Source organism: Adiantum capillus-veneris, chromosome 17, assembly GCF_014529385.1.
Source record: "Adiantum capillus-veneris isolate H3 chromosome 17, ASM1452938v2, whole genome shotgun sequence".
In the NCBI taxonomy this organism is placed as follows: Eukaryota; Viridiplantae; Streptophyta; class Polypodiopsida; order Polypodiales; family Pteridaceae; genus Adiantum; species Adiantum capillus-veneris.
This window is the reverse complement of record NC_140947.1, coordinates 125,451,895-125,465,036: the sequence shown is the minus strand read 5'-3', so window position 1 is coordinate 125,465,036 and position 13,142 is coordinate 125,451,895. Positions and strand designations below refer to the sequence as shown.

Here is a 13,142-nt window from a genome sequence, read left to right as displayed (position 1 = left end):
TGAAGATGAAGTGGATCTTCCCCAAGATTTTTTATTTCAGATCAATGGTATACAAGTAAGTAGCTCCATCAAAACAACAGGTTTACATGAAACATAAATATTTTTTACTAACATAATTCTTGACAGGTATCCAAGAGAAGAAAGAAGTATATGAAGTGCAAGGACATATATTTAAACGTAGTCTTTATAATTATCACTTAGGTACAAAAATTCAAATACGGAGAAGGTAAAGACAAGGTCTTAATCTAAAGCAAGATTTTTTAATACAAAAAGTACTTCAAATACATTTATTGTGTTTCAAATACATTGTCACTTTTAATCTCTTTTGGTCCTTTCGTGAGGTGCTTACTACTGATGGTTCTGGCATTGGCTACTTCTTTACGTCTCCATCTTCAACAGATTCTTCTACATGAGGGTCAATCGACTGATCTTTTTTGTAAACCTCTTCTTTTTGTGATGGCAATTCTTGTGCCAGACGATCTTCATCTTCAAACCACTCCATCTCTTTGAAAAACTTTGATAGGTCATCATCTGTGGCCTCTCTTCTATCAAACTCTAGCTTTTCCTTTGAGAAAGCTTTGCAATTACTCCAACTATTTGCATTGAAAATATCTATCATGCTTTCAATTTTCTTGATGCGAAAGTGTGCTACATCAAGCTCTGTGTATGTTGTAATAGAAAGCTACAATACAAAAACAATTTTGTGAGTCAAAGCAACTATATTATTTGTGCATTAAGGGTTATAAAGAAATAGACTTGAGAGGTCTTGCTTTTGTAAACATGATCCAACATGGCTTTGGAATTATACAGTAAATACCATCCACACTTATGATTGTCTTTTTGTTGTGGTACCTGTCAACCAAAATAATTCATAAGACAAAAGAAACTTACAAAAACGACAAGAGCTTAGTACAAGAAAGAGAACTCAAACCTGAATCTTTTGATGTATAACCTCTTTAAAAATATTGCCCAAAGCATGGAAGCTTTCAATGGTTGCAAGTAAGATGTTGATGTGCTTTTGAAAGAGTTTATAATACTTCAAATCTTTTTGCTTAATACTTTTTGTAAGGACTTTAAATTTCTTACCCTTTGATATCCAAGTGTGTTGTTTTCTCAATAGAATTCAGATAAATAACTACTTTTTCTTGCATGTCTAGCATGGCAAGACTCCAATGGTTCCTATAAGAAAGATGAACAGAAATAAATTTCACAATTGACAACACTTGTAGTACACAACAATGATTTATATGGAAAAATAATAGTTCTCACACTTGGATTGCAATGGGTAAACCGAGCTATAAATTGGTTAATTATAGAGAGTAGTGCAATGGGTCTCTAACATCTCCAAATGCCATCAAGCTAAACATGTTGGCTGCATTGTTTGCCTACACCCATAGTATGCCAATCGAGGTGTTGCATCTGAGTCTCTAGCTAAATTTGTTGCATGTTGATGCACTCTTGTACAATTGCCAACATCTTGATAGCCGTTCCACAATCCTTTGCAACAACATGTCCTTGATCTGATGTCCCTTCAAAATTTAAACGTTTGACACCTTACATGTGCAGTCCCTTATCACTGTAAAATCATGACAAGGGTATCAGAGATGTCATTGTCAAAGCTCTTCAATATTTGGACATCTTGAGCTTCCAAAGGGATAAAGGCAACATGGTTATCGACTTTCATTAAGGCTTCAACCTTTGCACCAAGAGCATTTAAAGTCTTTAAAACCTTTTATTTTCTTTGCAAAATCTCCAATTGTTGAGTCTTTCTCTTTAACTCTTCATGCTCATCCTGTTTTAATTTGAGCCTCTCAATTCTGTCTTGATTCAGCCTGGTATCTCTACTATGTATTTCTTTTTCAGTCACTTCTCCTACTTTCAACTCTTTGGGCCTTCATGCAGGAGGAATCAAAAGAATGTCTTTCATTTTTATCTAAATTGCTCGTAACGGTGTCTAAGCATGCTTCAAGCTTGTCATATCTTCAGCCATAATTGTAACTCTATGAACATGTGCTCCAAGAATGAAAGTGTCATTAAAATATTCAATAAGCTAATCTTCACAAGCCTCTTAAAGACATGCAACAGCTGTAGCCATTCATCTTGTCCCACTTTTACACATTTTTGTTTTCTCTCGCACTATCCTGACAAATGGTGCTTTAGAAATGCAATTTGTGGTTGCATGCATCTTGTGCTTTTCTGATATGTCTTAGAACAGCTAGATATTGTGAAACCCTTCGTCTCCTTGGTAAATTTATGCTTACACTAGAACTTGGTCTATTGGTCTCTTGGGATGACTAACACCATTTGGTCCAGTAAGCACTTTTGAAGTTGTTCAAGTGCTTGAGGGTTGAGAAACACGGCCACCACGACTTTTCTTTGCGGTTTGTTTTGTTCTTGCCATTTTCTTTTTTAAAGAATACCTTTATCACAATATATAGTGGATTGATTTAATACCACAAGATTATCTCTCTCTCTCTATGTATGTATGTGTGTGTGTACTTCCACTTAGATGTACATGAAATGCCATACACACTAATAATATAAACTTGTGATTCTTGAATAGCATTTCAATTATATGCCAGTGAGATATAAGCACACAAGTAACTCTCTCTCTCTTTCTCTATGTATGTGTGTGTACTTCCACTTAGATGTACATGAAATGATATAGACACTAATAAAATATAGTTGTGAGGGCTTACTAGCATTTCAAGTATATGCCAGTGAAACATAAACACACACACATAGATCTCTCTCTCTCTCTACCTCTCTCTTTGTCTCTCTCTCTCTCTCTCTCTCTCTCTCTCTCTATATATATATATATATATATATATATATATACATGGACATGTGTGTGTGTATACATACCAGATTTACAAAAAAAAAGTGTGTGTATACATACACACACACACAGACACATGTCCATACATAGATAAGTCAAGAGGTTGTATTTATCTAATCTATTTGTCTAGCTATAATATATAATATGTATCATATAACCATCTTATTTATCTAACTATCATATATAATACTGGATAATATAAATCATATATGTGTTTGTTTGGTAGGGGTCCCAATTCATTTTAGATAGAGTCGCGAAGGGGGAACCAACAAGAGAAGGAGAGGAGGGAATTGGAGGCTTGGACAGACAATAGGACCGTGGCAGATCTACTTGTGTGGGTTGTGGATCGATTGAGTGTAAATGAGCAGATAGGTAAGTGCATGTAATATACATATATATATTATGTGTGTATTTCAGTTGGATGTACCTGAAAAGCTATAGTTGCATTATAAATATTTTGTAAAGGCAAATAGCATTTCAAGTACATCAAATGAGAGTAGGATGCACACCCTCCCATCCACACACACATGCACATGCATTTGCCTAGAGAGTCACCGCATTTATTCGCAATAAACAAGGTTCGCAAATACATCTTCAACCAACTAAATTGCAAATATTACATAGATTATAAGTTTGAATCAACAAATATCAGTAGAACTTGCGAATTATACTAAAAACTAATTTTTTTTTCAAATTTGGACCTAAAACTTGAGAGGTTTTAAACATCATACCACATATCAGTTTGTCTAATTATTTTCTATCGCCCAAGTGTGGTAGATTGATTATGCGATTTCCATCTTGATTAACAGGTCTTGAGTTCAACTCCCCTCCTTGGCTAGCTCTTTAAGGTCTCTTGGGATATTTCCCTACGACATTAAAACTCTCTTTTTCTTCTCTCTCTCTCTCTCTCTCTCTCTCTCTCTCTCTCCATCCATCCGCTAGTGCTTCTTCTTCTTCTTCTTCTTTTTTATAGTTGTCAATAACAATCTAAATATAAAAGGTACTAATTTAAACCGTTACTCTCTCTCTCTCTCTCTCTCTGGGCCACACACGTGTACCTGCTCCTAGAGTTTTGTGCTTTCGTGTGCGCCTTCGTGCCGGAGCAGGGTCACCCGTCTCACCGCAGCGCAGCATAGGTCTTGCCGTCGTCAGCAGAGCAGCCTTATGAATTGCAGGTCGGCTCCAGTAGCAGCGCTGCACGTCGCTAGCAGTAGCCCAACACTAGTCACCAGCAGCAACAGCAGAGGTGTCCGTCGCCAGTAGCAGCAGAAGTGCCGCCCATCGTGAGCAGCGGTGTCATCACTAGTAGAAGTGTTGCGTCCCAGCAGAAGTGCCGCTCGTCGTCACCAGCAGAAGTGCTGCGTCATTGTCAACGTCATCGTCAACACCAGCAGAAGAGGCGGCTCTGTCAGCAAGCGGCAGCAGTGGCAACAACAGAGGCGGCCATCCCGTCAATGCAGGTATAGAGAGAGAGAGAGAGAGAGAGAGAGAGAGAGAGAGAGAGAGACCATGCTGTGGATGGAGTAGGTACAAAAATAAAATGAAGTAGTAGTAGGGGATATCGACTGGTGCAAAATTAAAAAACAACGAATCTGAAGTGATGCCTTTACTAGAAGGGTCCTAGGAAGGAAGGCAGGGAACGGTTACGGGTGGTGGAGGCAGCCATGAAACATTCGGGCGAAAAACATAGATTGCTCTACATTCAAGAATTGAGCCAGCACGATTGTTGCCGTCGCAGTCTGAGCCTGCACCTGTATTTTGTCGAGACACAGTCGCGCCTGGTAGGGCACAAGAAGTGGCATGCAAGTAGGATGAGGACATCAAGTAGGACGCAGAAGATGGGAGCAGGTAGTGTGCAGAATGCACAAGGCAAGGGATCCGTGCGAGCTGTGCTTTTTTAAAATCCAACAACGTGTGTCGATGTGAAATGACCTATTGGAGCTCAAGTGGTTACGACTTAGTATTTGAGTTGCCATAGGGGACGAGTTCGAATCTGTCCCTACAATTTTTAAATGGGAAGCTATGGATGAAAGGGTGGGAGTAGTGAGATTAATATAGGAATCACTAAAGAAATAAATATAATAATGAAGCTGCGAGTAGGTGGGACCTAGTAGTATGTGCCCACGATTGCAGAAAAATAAAAAAAACCAGAATCTTTCCAAGATACCAGTAGGGGGTAGGGGTACCAACTGGTTTTTATTCATAAATAAAGTGCATCTTGGAAGATCCTCTAGAACCGGGGAGGCAAGAGAAGTTGAGTTGGCCCATATTTCCCTCTCTTTCTATTGCAAGGCAGCCCACCTAGTTTCCCTCTCTCCTATTGTGGGCGGCCTCTCTCTCTCTCTCTCTCTCTCTCTCTCTCTCTCTCTCTCCCGTTGTGCATAGCTCTATCTCTCTCAAGTCGAGGCGAGGATGAGGACAAGGCTGGCCTCTCTCTCTCTCTCTCTCTCTCTCTCTCTCTCTCTCTCTCTCTCTCTCTCTCTCTCTCTCTCTCTCGTGCATGCATAAGGGGGCTGCACTCATGAGGATTGCAGAATTCTATGGAGGAGATGGAGGGTTTCCATAGGAGATGGATGGTTGTAGGCAGTGGAGGGTTGCAAAGGGCTACAGAAGGACTGTAGGCAATGGAGGGCTTTGCAGGTCGAGGGAGGAGTGAGGGAGAGCTATAGGCGATTGAGGACTGCAGATGACTACGAAAGGGTTGTAGGCTATGGAGGTTTGAGGAAAACGAAAGTGAGAACCTGGAAGAGGAAGAATATTCCTAACTAATGGATTTTATCTAGTGTGAGCCAATAGGGGGTACCATAACATCCCGTGGGCAAAAAAAAAAGTTGTTTCTTAAAAAAGCAAGTTTGAGTCTTTGTGTATGCTTGTCTGACATGCCATGGATCGTGGAGAGTTAAAAGTTCGTATATCTCAAAAGCTCCTAGCCACCATATATCCTTCTCTGATTGCACACCGAAGCTATCATTGTTGTTCACAAGATTTTGTGCTACTCCTTGAAGTGCTCTACTCATCAGAGTTATGGTGACTCTGTCTTTTTTTGCTTCAATAGTTCACATTCATCTAGCTTAAGCACAAAGATTAGTTTTCCTTGTACCTCCTCCCTTATCACATTATAAAATTTGACCATTTTCTTATGAAGATTTTGCAAATTGAAAACATTATTAGACGATTCATTACAGTGTACCACTCGTCCCGCATTTCTAAATTCTTGGTCGATGAAATATGAATCACCCAAGTATTGTGAAACTTCAGTGTTGAAAACTTGGCGTGCTTGACATACATGAGCTGGTATAGGTAAGACAGAAGATGAGACCTTTTTATCTTTGAGCTAGCTCTTTACTGATTTAAAGATGCTTGAATATCCTTTTTGACTGATGCCACAATTATCTATGACACTTTGAACATCTAGAGTATCAACGGTTGTGATTTGTAGAAAATCACTGATTATATCCTGCTTTATCTTCTTGAACTTTGAGGCATCCAAAATCTCTTTTGCAAGATGAGGTGCAATCAAAGAGGAATATGAATATTTGGCCATTTGAGGATCAATACTTTCCTTTTTAGGATGAAGCATGCCTCTGCAAAAACATATTTTTTATTAGCTAATAATCGATAATTTGTTACAACAAGAATATGTATTAAAACGGTATACCTTATTGCTCAAATCTTGTGCTTAAGACCTCCACTTTGAACTTTGAGGGTTTCAATGTTGGAAACACTTCTGCATCTTTGACAAAGACCAAGAGAAGTGGTTTTTATCCTCGTCCTTCTCACCTCCTTTTCAAGCTCAACGATGGTTTCTTTGGAGGATAATATTTTGTTCTTCAAAAGTGTTTGTTCTTGCAAAAGCTTACTGTTTGGCATTGATAAATTGAACAAAGATTCTTGTTGCTGCTTCAATATCTCTAGATTTATCATTGCTTGTTGTGTATTCTTCATCACCAAGTTATTGCAGTAACTCAAGAGAACAAGAGACCCATCCCCAACAAAATGTAATAGAGATGTAAGATTAATAAACGGAGGAGTAGACATAGCAAGGGGATCCATAGGATAAAGTGTTCCATCACACCAAAGATCAAGATGTTTATGATTTGCATGTCTCAAGTGATCCATTTGCATCTGAGTATGTGTGAAAGATCTATTCCTTCTTTGAATTGGCTCATAATGTGTGTCTATGTCTATATTAAGATTATATTTACGCTTAAGGAGTAAAGAAGATTAAATGTTAGATTGTGCATTCTCCATAATCAAGGATTGTTTATAGCAAAATGGTTGATCTTTGTAAAAGTTTCTCATAGAAATAGATTGGTCACTGCTGCCGCCAATTTTCTTCTAGCTCAAATGAGTTTGAATTTTCCCTCTCTTATTTCAAAGTAGAACGTCTATTTAGATCTTGTAAGATCCTTCAAGGCACAAACTTTTAGAAAAATCTGAATCATTGTAACACGAAATCTTTGGTTTACCTTATTGATAGATTTTCTCTATAACTTCAAAATACTTTTGTGCTAAAAGAATTGCACAAAAAATTTGATGAGGTGGAAACTCTTATAGGGCCCAAACAAGACCCCAAAATTTTCCTAATGAAATTTTTAAAAATCCTTTCTAAAAGAGAATTTTCATATATGTGGGTCTCTATTAAAGAAAATTGACTTTGGCAAGCCATGATACTTTGAAAATGCAATGGATTAAAATATTCACAAAATGATGAGGTTTGATAGTCCTTGGTAGATAAACTATGTGCTTGTTTTCTAAATATTTCTTCTATTTTCCAAATACTATTGTTTCCATGAAGAGACTTGGGTAGAGCAAACATAAAATACATGGCATTACTCTCCCATGGTACCTTAGGTATTGGTAGTGGAAACTATAAACTTAATTCTGTTGCCTATTTCTCACGTTTCACACGATGCCTATGTAACATATTGATGAATGTCATTTCTCATTGATGTATGTGTAGCATGAGTCGTTGTTTTGAAATTCCACAATTCCTTGCATAAGAAGGATAATCTAACTCTTGCATGAATTTTCTGTGTAGAGATTTAGTGTCACATAATCTATTACCATGAGAAGAAATCTATCTATTAATGTAAATGGATCTTGTGTCGTCCCATTGGTCAATGAAAACATAACCTCAATATAGTATGAACTCGTAGCATATTCATCTATCATATTGGTAAGGTCATTGTGACATGCTATAAATACAACATGAATTTTAGGTTTATGAGAAGTGCATCTACTACTTATTATGATTTCTAAGAATGTAAGAAATATGAGAATAAAATTGTGAAAGGACTAGATTCTACCCCATTTGTTTCTCAAATAGATTTGTTTGAGTCATAAATTACTTGATACTTTGAAGATTTGTTTGAATAATAAATGGAGTATACAAAATATAATGGTTTCACAAGCTAAGAGCATGCATTATTGCAAGAAGTTATTTCTCAAAAACCCCAAGGATATGCTCATCTTGATGAAGGTGACTGATCTTGTAGTCTATAACATGGCCTTCTCGAATAGAATAACTCATAAACAATCTCCTTATGCATCACAAATGGATCTCAAAAGGCTTGGTGAGATCAGGTACTACTCGTACTCTTTAAGATATTAGATCTTATTGAAGAGTCATTGAAGCTCCTTAATCTCTCTCCATATCCATCGATATTTGACCTTCTTCTCAATTAAATCATGTTATGGCCCACCTAGTGTAAATTTTACGAGTCTTTGATATTAAGAGCAGACACAAATAAAAAATCAGAGTTTATATAAGTTCATTGGGGTAGAAAACTATTTTATCACTTCAAGATTTTGTGGATCTATCTTTATGCCATCCTTAGAAATGATTTGACCAAAATATTTACTTTTCTTGCCATTGAAGTAGAGCTTATGATCATGAATTCTTAAAAAATTACATTTAAGTGATCCTGATGCTCATCAATAGTTTGAGAGTAGATAATGATATCAGTAAACAAGACTCCTCTATAGTCCCAATGTTTACATAATAGTTTATCCATGATCCGATTAAATAAGGCTAGTCCATCAATGAGTCTGAAAGGCATATCTAGATATTCATATAGGACAAAATTCTATTATAAATATCTTTTGTGGAAATTTAAATTTGGTAATAACCACTTTTAAGGTCAATAATACTAAAGTAGGATGAGCCTTTTAGTTTATCAAACAACTCCTTGATCCTTGGAACCAAAAATCTATTAATTACTATCATTTTGGTTTGAGCATCATAGTCCACACACATTTAGTATTAAACATCCTCCTTTTGTAGTAAAACCATTGGAGAACCAAAAGGAGATGAAGCTAGTTTAATCATACCCTTCTCTAATAGTTCATTTACTTATGTCATAATCTCTTCTTATTGTACATAAGAGACTCAATAAGATGGATTGTTAGGACGATAGTTTCCAAAAACAAGCTACCTCACATGCCTCCATTCTAGCACCCCTATTATCTTCCTTTGTACTCAATAAAGCAGTGGTATGCTGCTTCTTTATGCTCCTTGTGATAGAAACACTCCAAAGTGAAAACATGAATCTGTGGTAGACCTACGATCATATGTGCTAACAACTCAATTTGCATTTGTGTAACCATATTTGTGCAAATTGACAGCAACCCTATAAAAGAGTGAAATATCCAAAGTAGCACGCACATAGTTCAATGCATGCCTCACTCTAGATGTCCAAGCGTGGCTTATTGGGAGATTGACTAAAAAATACAATTGTGTAGCTCAAGTTTAGATGTGAGATAGTCAAGGAGATCAAGCTATCCACTAGGTTGCATTTATACATTCAAAGATCCAAAAATAATCTCTATGTAAGGAGTACTTATGTTCAACGTAGGAATTATTTGGCAGCTATACTCCATAGCAGCTTACGGCCTATGGTCTTTCACAACAACACCACACCGTAGGAGAGCTAGGGAGAGACTCCATACATCCAGAGTGTTCCAACGATGGTAGCTCCCTCTGCCCTACCTTCTTACGGATGACTCCCTTCCATCGTAGGGACCCACCCTCCTTGCATCACATGAGCCCACACCATTCCGTTTGACTCTTGTTCTACTTGAGACTTGTCGATAGTCCACTGGTCATCGATGATCATCTTCTAGTAGTTCATGACAACGTTCCTCTTAGGGTAGCAAGCATCGTACTGCTCCAACCACAAAGGACAAGGATATTGACACGCTCATGCTAGACATGCAAGGGTACTACTACACGGTAAAGTATGGTAGCAAGGTCGAATTTGGGACTACACATGGCATAACATTTTGGTGCATCTATAGATTCTTATACACTCAACGTATAAGAATTTTTTGATAAAATGTAAAGACAAGATGCCCGAGTTTATGTGCTACATCAAGGAAGCGTTGTATGCTCAATTCTCAAATTCCCCCAATCAAAGTTTCTCAACATAGTGGTTGGAGAGGTATATGAAAACATATTTTAAAAAAATGCAATCAAGTGTATGGTGCACAATAGCTAACCAGGTTGCAAATCCAAACAAGAGATATCATGGTGACAACATGGCAGATGCAGAGTGGGAGAGAGCAATGTAAGAAAAGAGGGAGCAAGCTACAACGGGCTCATCCCATAGTCAATAATGCAAAGCTCGGGCTAAACAAACTCATGGTTTGGGAGGCAAAGAGGCTTTGAAATATAAATATGTAAGTTATTTTTAATTGTGCAAGTTCAAATAAGAAAGTGTTTTAGCTTATGAAACTTTTTTGGCTATTGCTAACTTAGGAAAATATCGTTTTGAGCCATCCTACTAGAGAGATGGTCAAGTATCAAGAGACACATGTAGAGTTTGATACTTGGTTATGGTTGTTGGAAAACCATTATATCTCTCACGAGCAATTTGACTCAGCAATTGAATCCTGAGACACACATACAGTTTGATACTTAGCGCTGGTTGTTGAAAAATCATCATATCTCTCACGAGAAATTCGACTCAACAGCAGCAAACAATCAAAACTCTGCAAGCGGTAATTGTAGACAATAAATAATGCATTAATAGTTAATTTGGGTTATTGATTTATCTATTTTTTTTGGTTGGTGTAGAGTCAAAGCGATCCAATGTATGCAACCGGGGACAAGGACAAGGAGGACAATGAAGAGGATTGTGATAGATATACATTTATATGTACTCCTCTTCTACAAGTGTAGATGTGACATAAAAAATCCTCAGGGTTTGTATGTAAAACTTATTTGAAATTTGGATTTATTTGTAACTTTTTAAAAAGTATTGTTCTTTTTTACGTTAGTTTGTAAAGGTAACGTAAGAGTTGTAATTTTAAAGTTTATATTTATTTTTTTTACACTTTTCAATATGAAATTGATATATCATATATTTTATGCAGATAAAGATTAAAGATGCTCATTTGGGCCACCCAATTTTGGATGGCTCAAATGGACATCTTTATTTTAGAGAAGCCATATAGCGATAATATACATGGTAATGGATATGGTCATAGGCAAGATATTAGTCATATATATATATATATATACTGCACCTATTACCACACATATTACTGATAAACCATTATCACATACATTTTCACTCTTACCGCCAAATTTTCTCTTTCTAATTTTCTTTGTTAAACCACAACAATTTTCTTTGTTAAACCGTGGCAATGCAGGCGGTTTTGGATTTTGCCTCTTATATTGAGCCTTTTTTTAAAGATGTGGACTAATACATGGTCACCTTGTTTGAAATATTTGTTGATTGTGAAACTCTTTCATGTGTTGTTTTTGTGCATAGATGCCTACAACGTCTTGTAATCATGTCTCATCTAATCTTTCGAGAACATCTAATCTCTTCAATAGCTCGTGACTTGCCCATATTAAGTCACTGCTACTCAAAGTATGGGGATCAAGAAATCTATGGGCAATATAGCACTAAGTCCAAACATTAAGTTAAAATGTGTGGTTTCAATTGTTGTTTTGTAAGGGACTCGATATGTCCATAAAGCTGAATTTAGTTTTTGGTCCCAATTAGCTCTTGATTTGTTCACTATCTTTGTGAGCACTACACATAGTGTTTTGTTCGTGCTCTCGGCTTGTCCATTAGCTTGAGGTAATAAGGTGATGATTTGCAATGGATTACCAACAACTCATCTAATAAGAATTCTATCACTTCATTTAGAAAGTGAGTAATTCGATTGCTAACTATTTCAATCAATAGTCCATATCTTGTAGAGCTATTCTTGTACAAGAATTTCATTGTTGCTTTGGAATTTTTCTTCTATGTGTCTTTTGTCTCAACCCACCTATTTGGCCAAATATTATGTGGCCACTATGATATACTGACCATGTGTACAACATGTGGAAAGTGCTATCTGCCCTACAGAATCTATGCCCCACTTGACAAATGCTCTTGCACCCCTCATTGTTCATAAAGGCATTTTGTCTCTCTTCATAGATACCTTTGTCTGGTGGCATTCATTGCATCTCTTCACATATGCTTCATCATACATGAACAAGGTAGGACACCAGATTCCTATAACAAGAAGTCCTTTTTCTATTTTGTTAGCAAAACTTGTTCAACATGAGCATGCACAAGAATTAAAATGTATTCACCTTCTCTGGAACACATCTGCAATTGATTTTCCTTTCCTCTCGTATAAAGGTGATTCTTTATCAACATGTAATTATTCACTTTGGTTTGAGTGGATTTGATTCTTGCTTTGCTTAATTTCTCAAGTAAGTTTCTTGTCATTAGGTAATCCACAATATATGAGCTCCACTTATGTGCAATCGTAATTCTAGACAATGCCGTATGTTCTACAAGTGCCGTAGTTGTGCAAATGTTGCATGAACTAACGTAGTCATGAACAATTCTTTGTATTCTAGAATAGTACACACCTAATCTCATTAGTCTTTGAAATGTTTGCACTTTTCCATTGTGAATTCTTGTGTTTGTTGTATGAGCTTGGCTCAAGTACACTATTCTCTTGGCTAGCTCTATGCATAGCCTCAATATACCATCATTTTCTTGCTACTATAGTCTTCTAGATACTATCAGTATGAGTGTTCAAGTTTCCTCAATGATTGATCATCACTTCTCAATCTTTAATGATCCAATGATGAGAAAAGGTATGCCATGATCACTCTACATTGGTACCATCTCAATGTTAAAAAGGTAAGAATCTTGCAAGTCTTCATCAACTCCGGTGGGTGCTTCTCCATGAGTCAATCTAGATAAATGTTCAGCTCTTTGATGTGTTGTTCCTTTTTCCACAAGCACTATGAAATCAAATTGAAGCAATATAATGAACCATCTAACAA

General features: G+C 36.8%; 1 protein-coding gene and 3 pseudogenes across 1 annotated transcript; 1 reads left to right on the top strand and 3 right to left on the bottom strand.

The window, feature by feature from the left end:
- Positions 1 to 277: 277 nt before the first annotated feature.
- Positions 278 to 1,160, bottom strand: LOC147438024 (uncharacterized; annotated as a pseudogene).
- A 413-nt stretch (positions 1,161 to 1,573) lies between these two features.
- On the bottom strand, positions 1,574 to 2,401 carry LOC147438023 (uncharacterized; annotated as a pseudogene).
- A 1,602-nt stretch (positions 2,402 to 4,003) lies between these two features.
- Positions 4,004 to 10,969, top strand: LOC147438021 (uncharacterized). Its single transcript, XM_086486049.1, has 3 exons — positions 4,004 to 4,085; positions 4,168 to 4,299; positions 10,917 to 10,969. Exons 1-3 carry the CDS (start codon positions 4,004 to 4,006, stop codon positions 10,967 to 10,969), a joined length of 267 nt encoding a protein of 88 aa, XP_086342175.1.
- Positions 6,174 to 6,892, bottom strand: LOC147438022 (uncharacterized; annotated as a pseudogene).
- Positions 10,970 to 13,142: the final 2,173 nt, after the last annotated feature.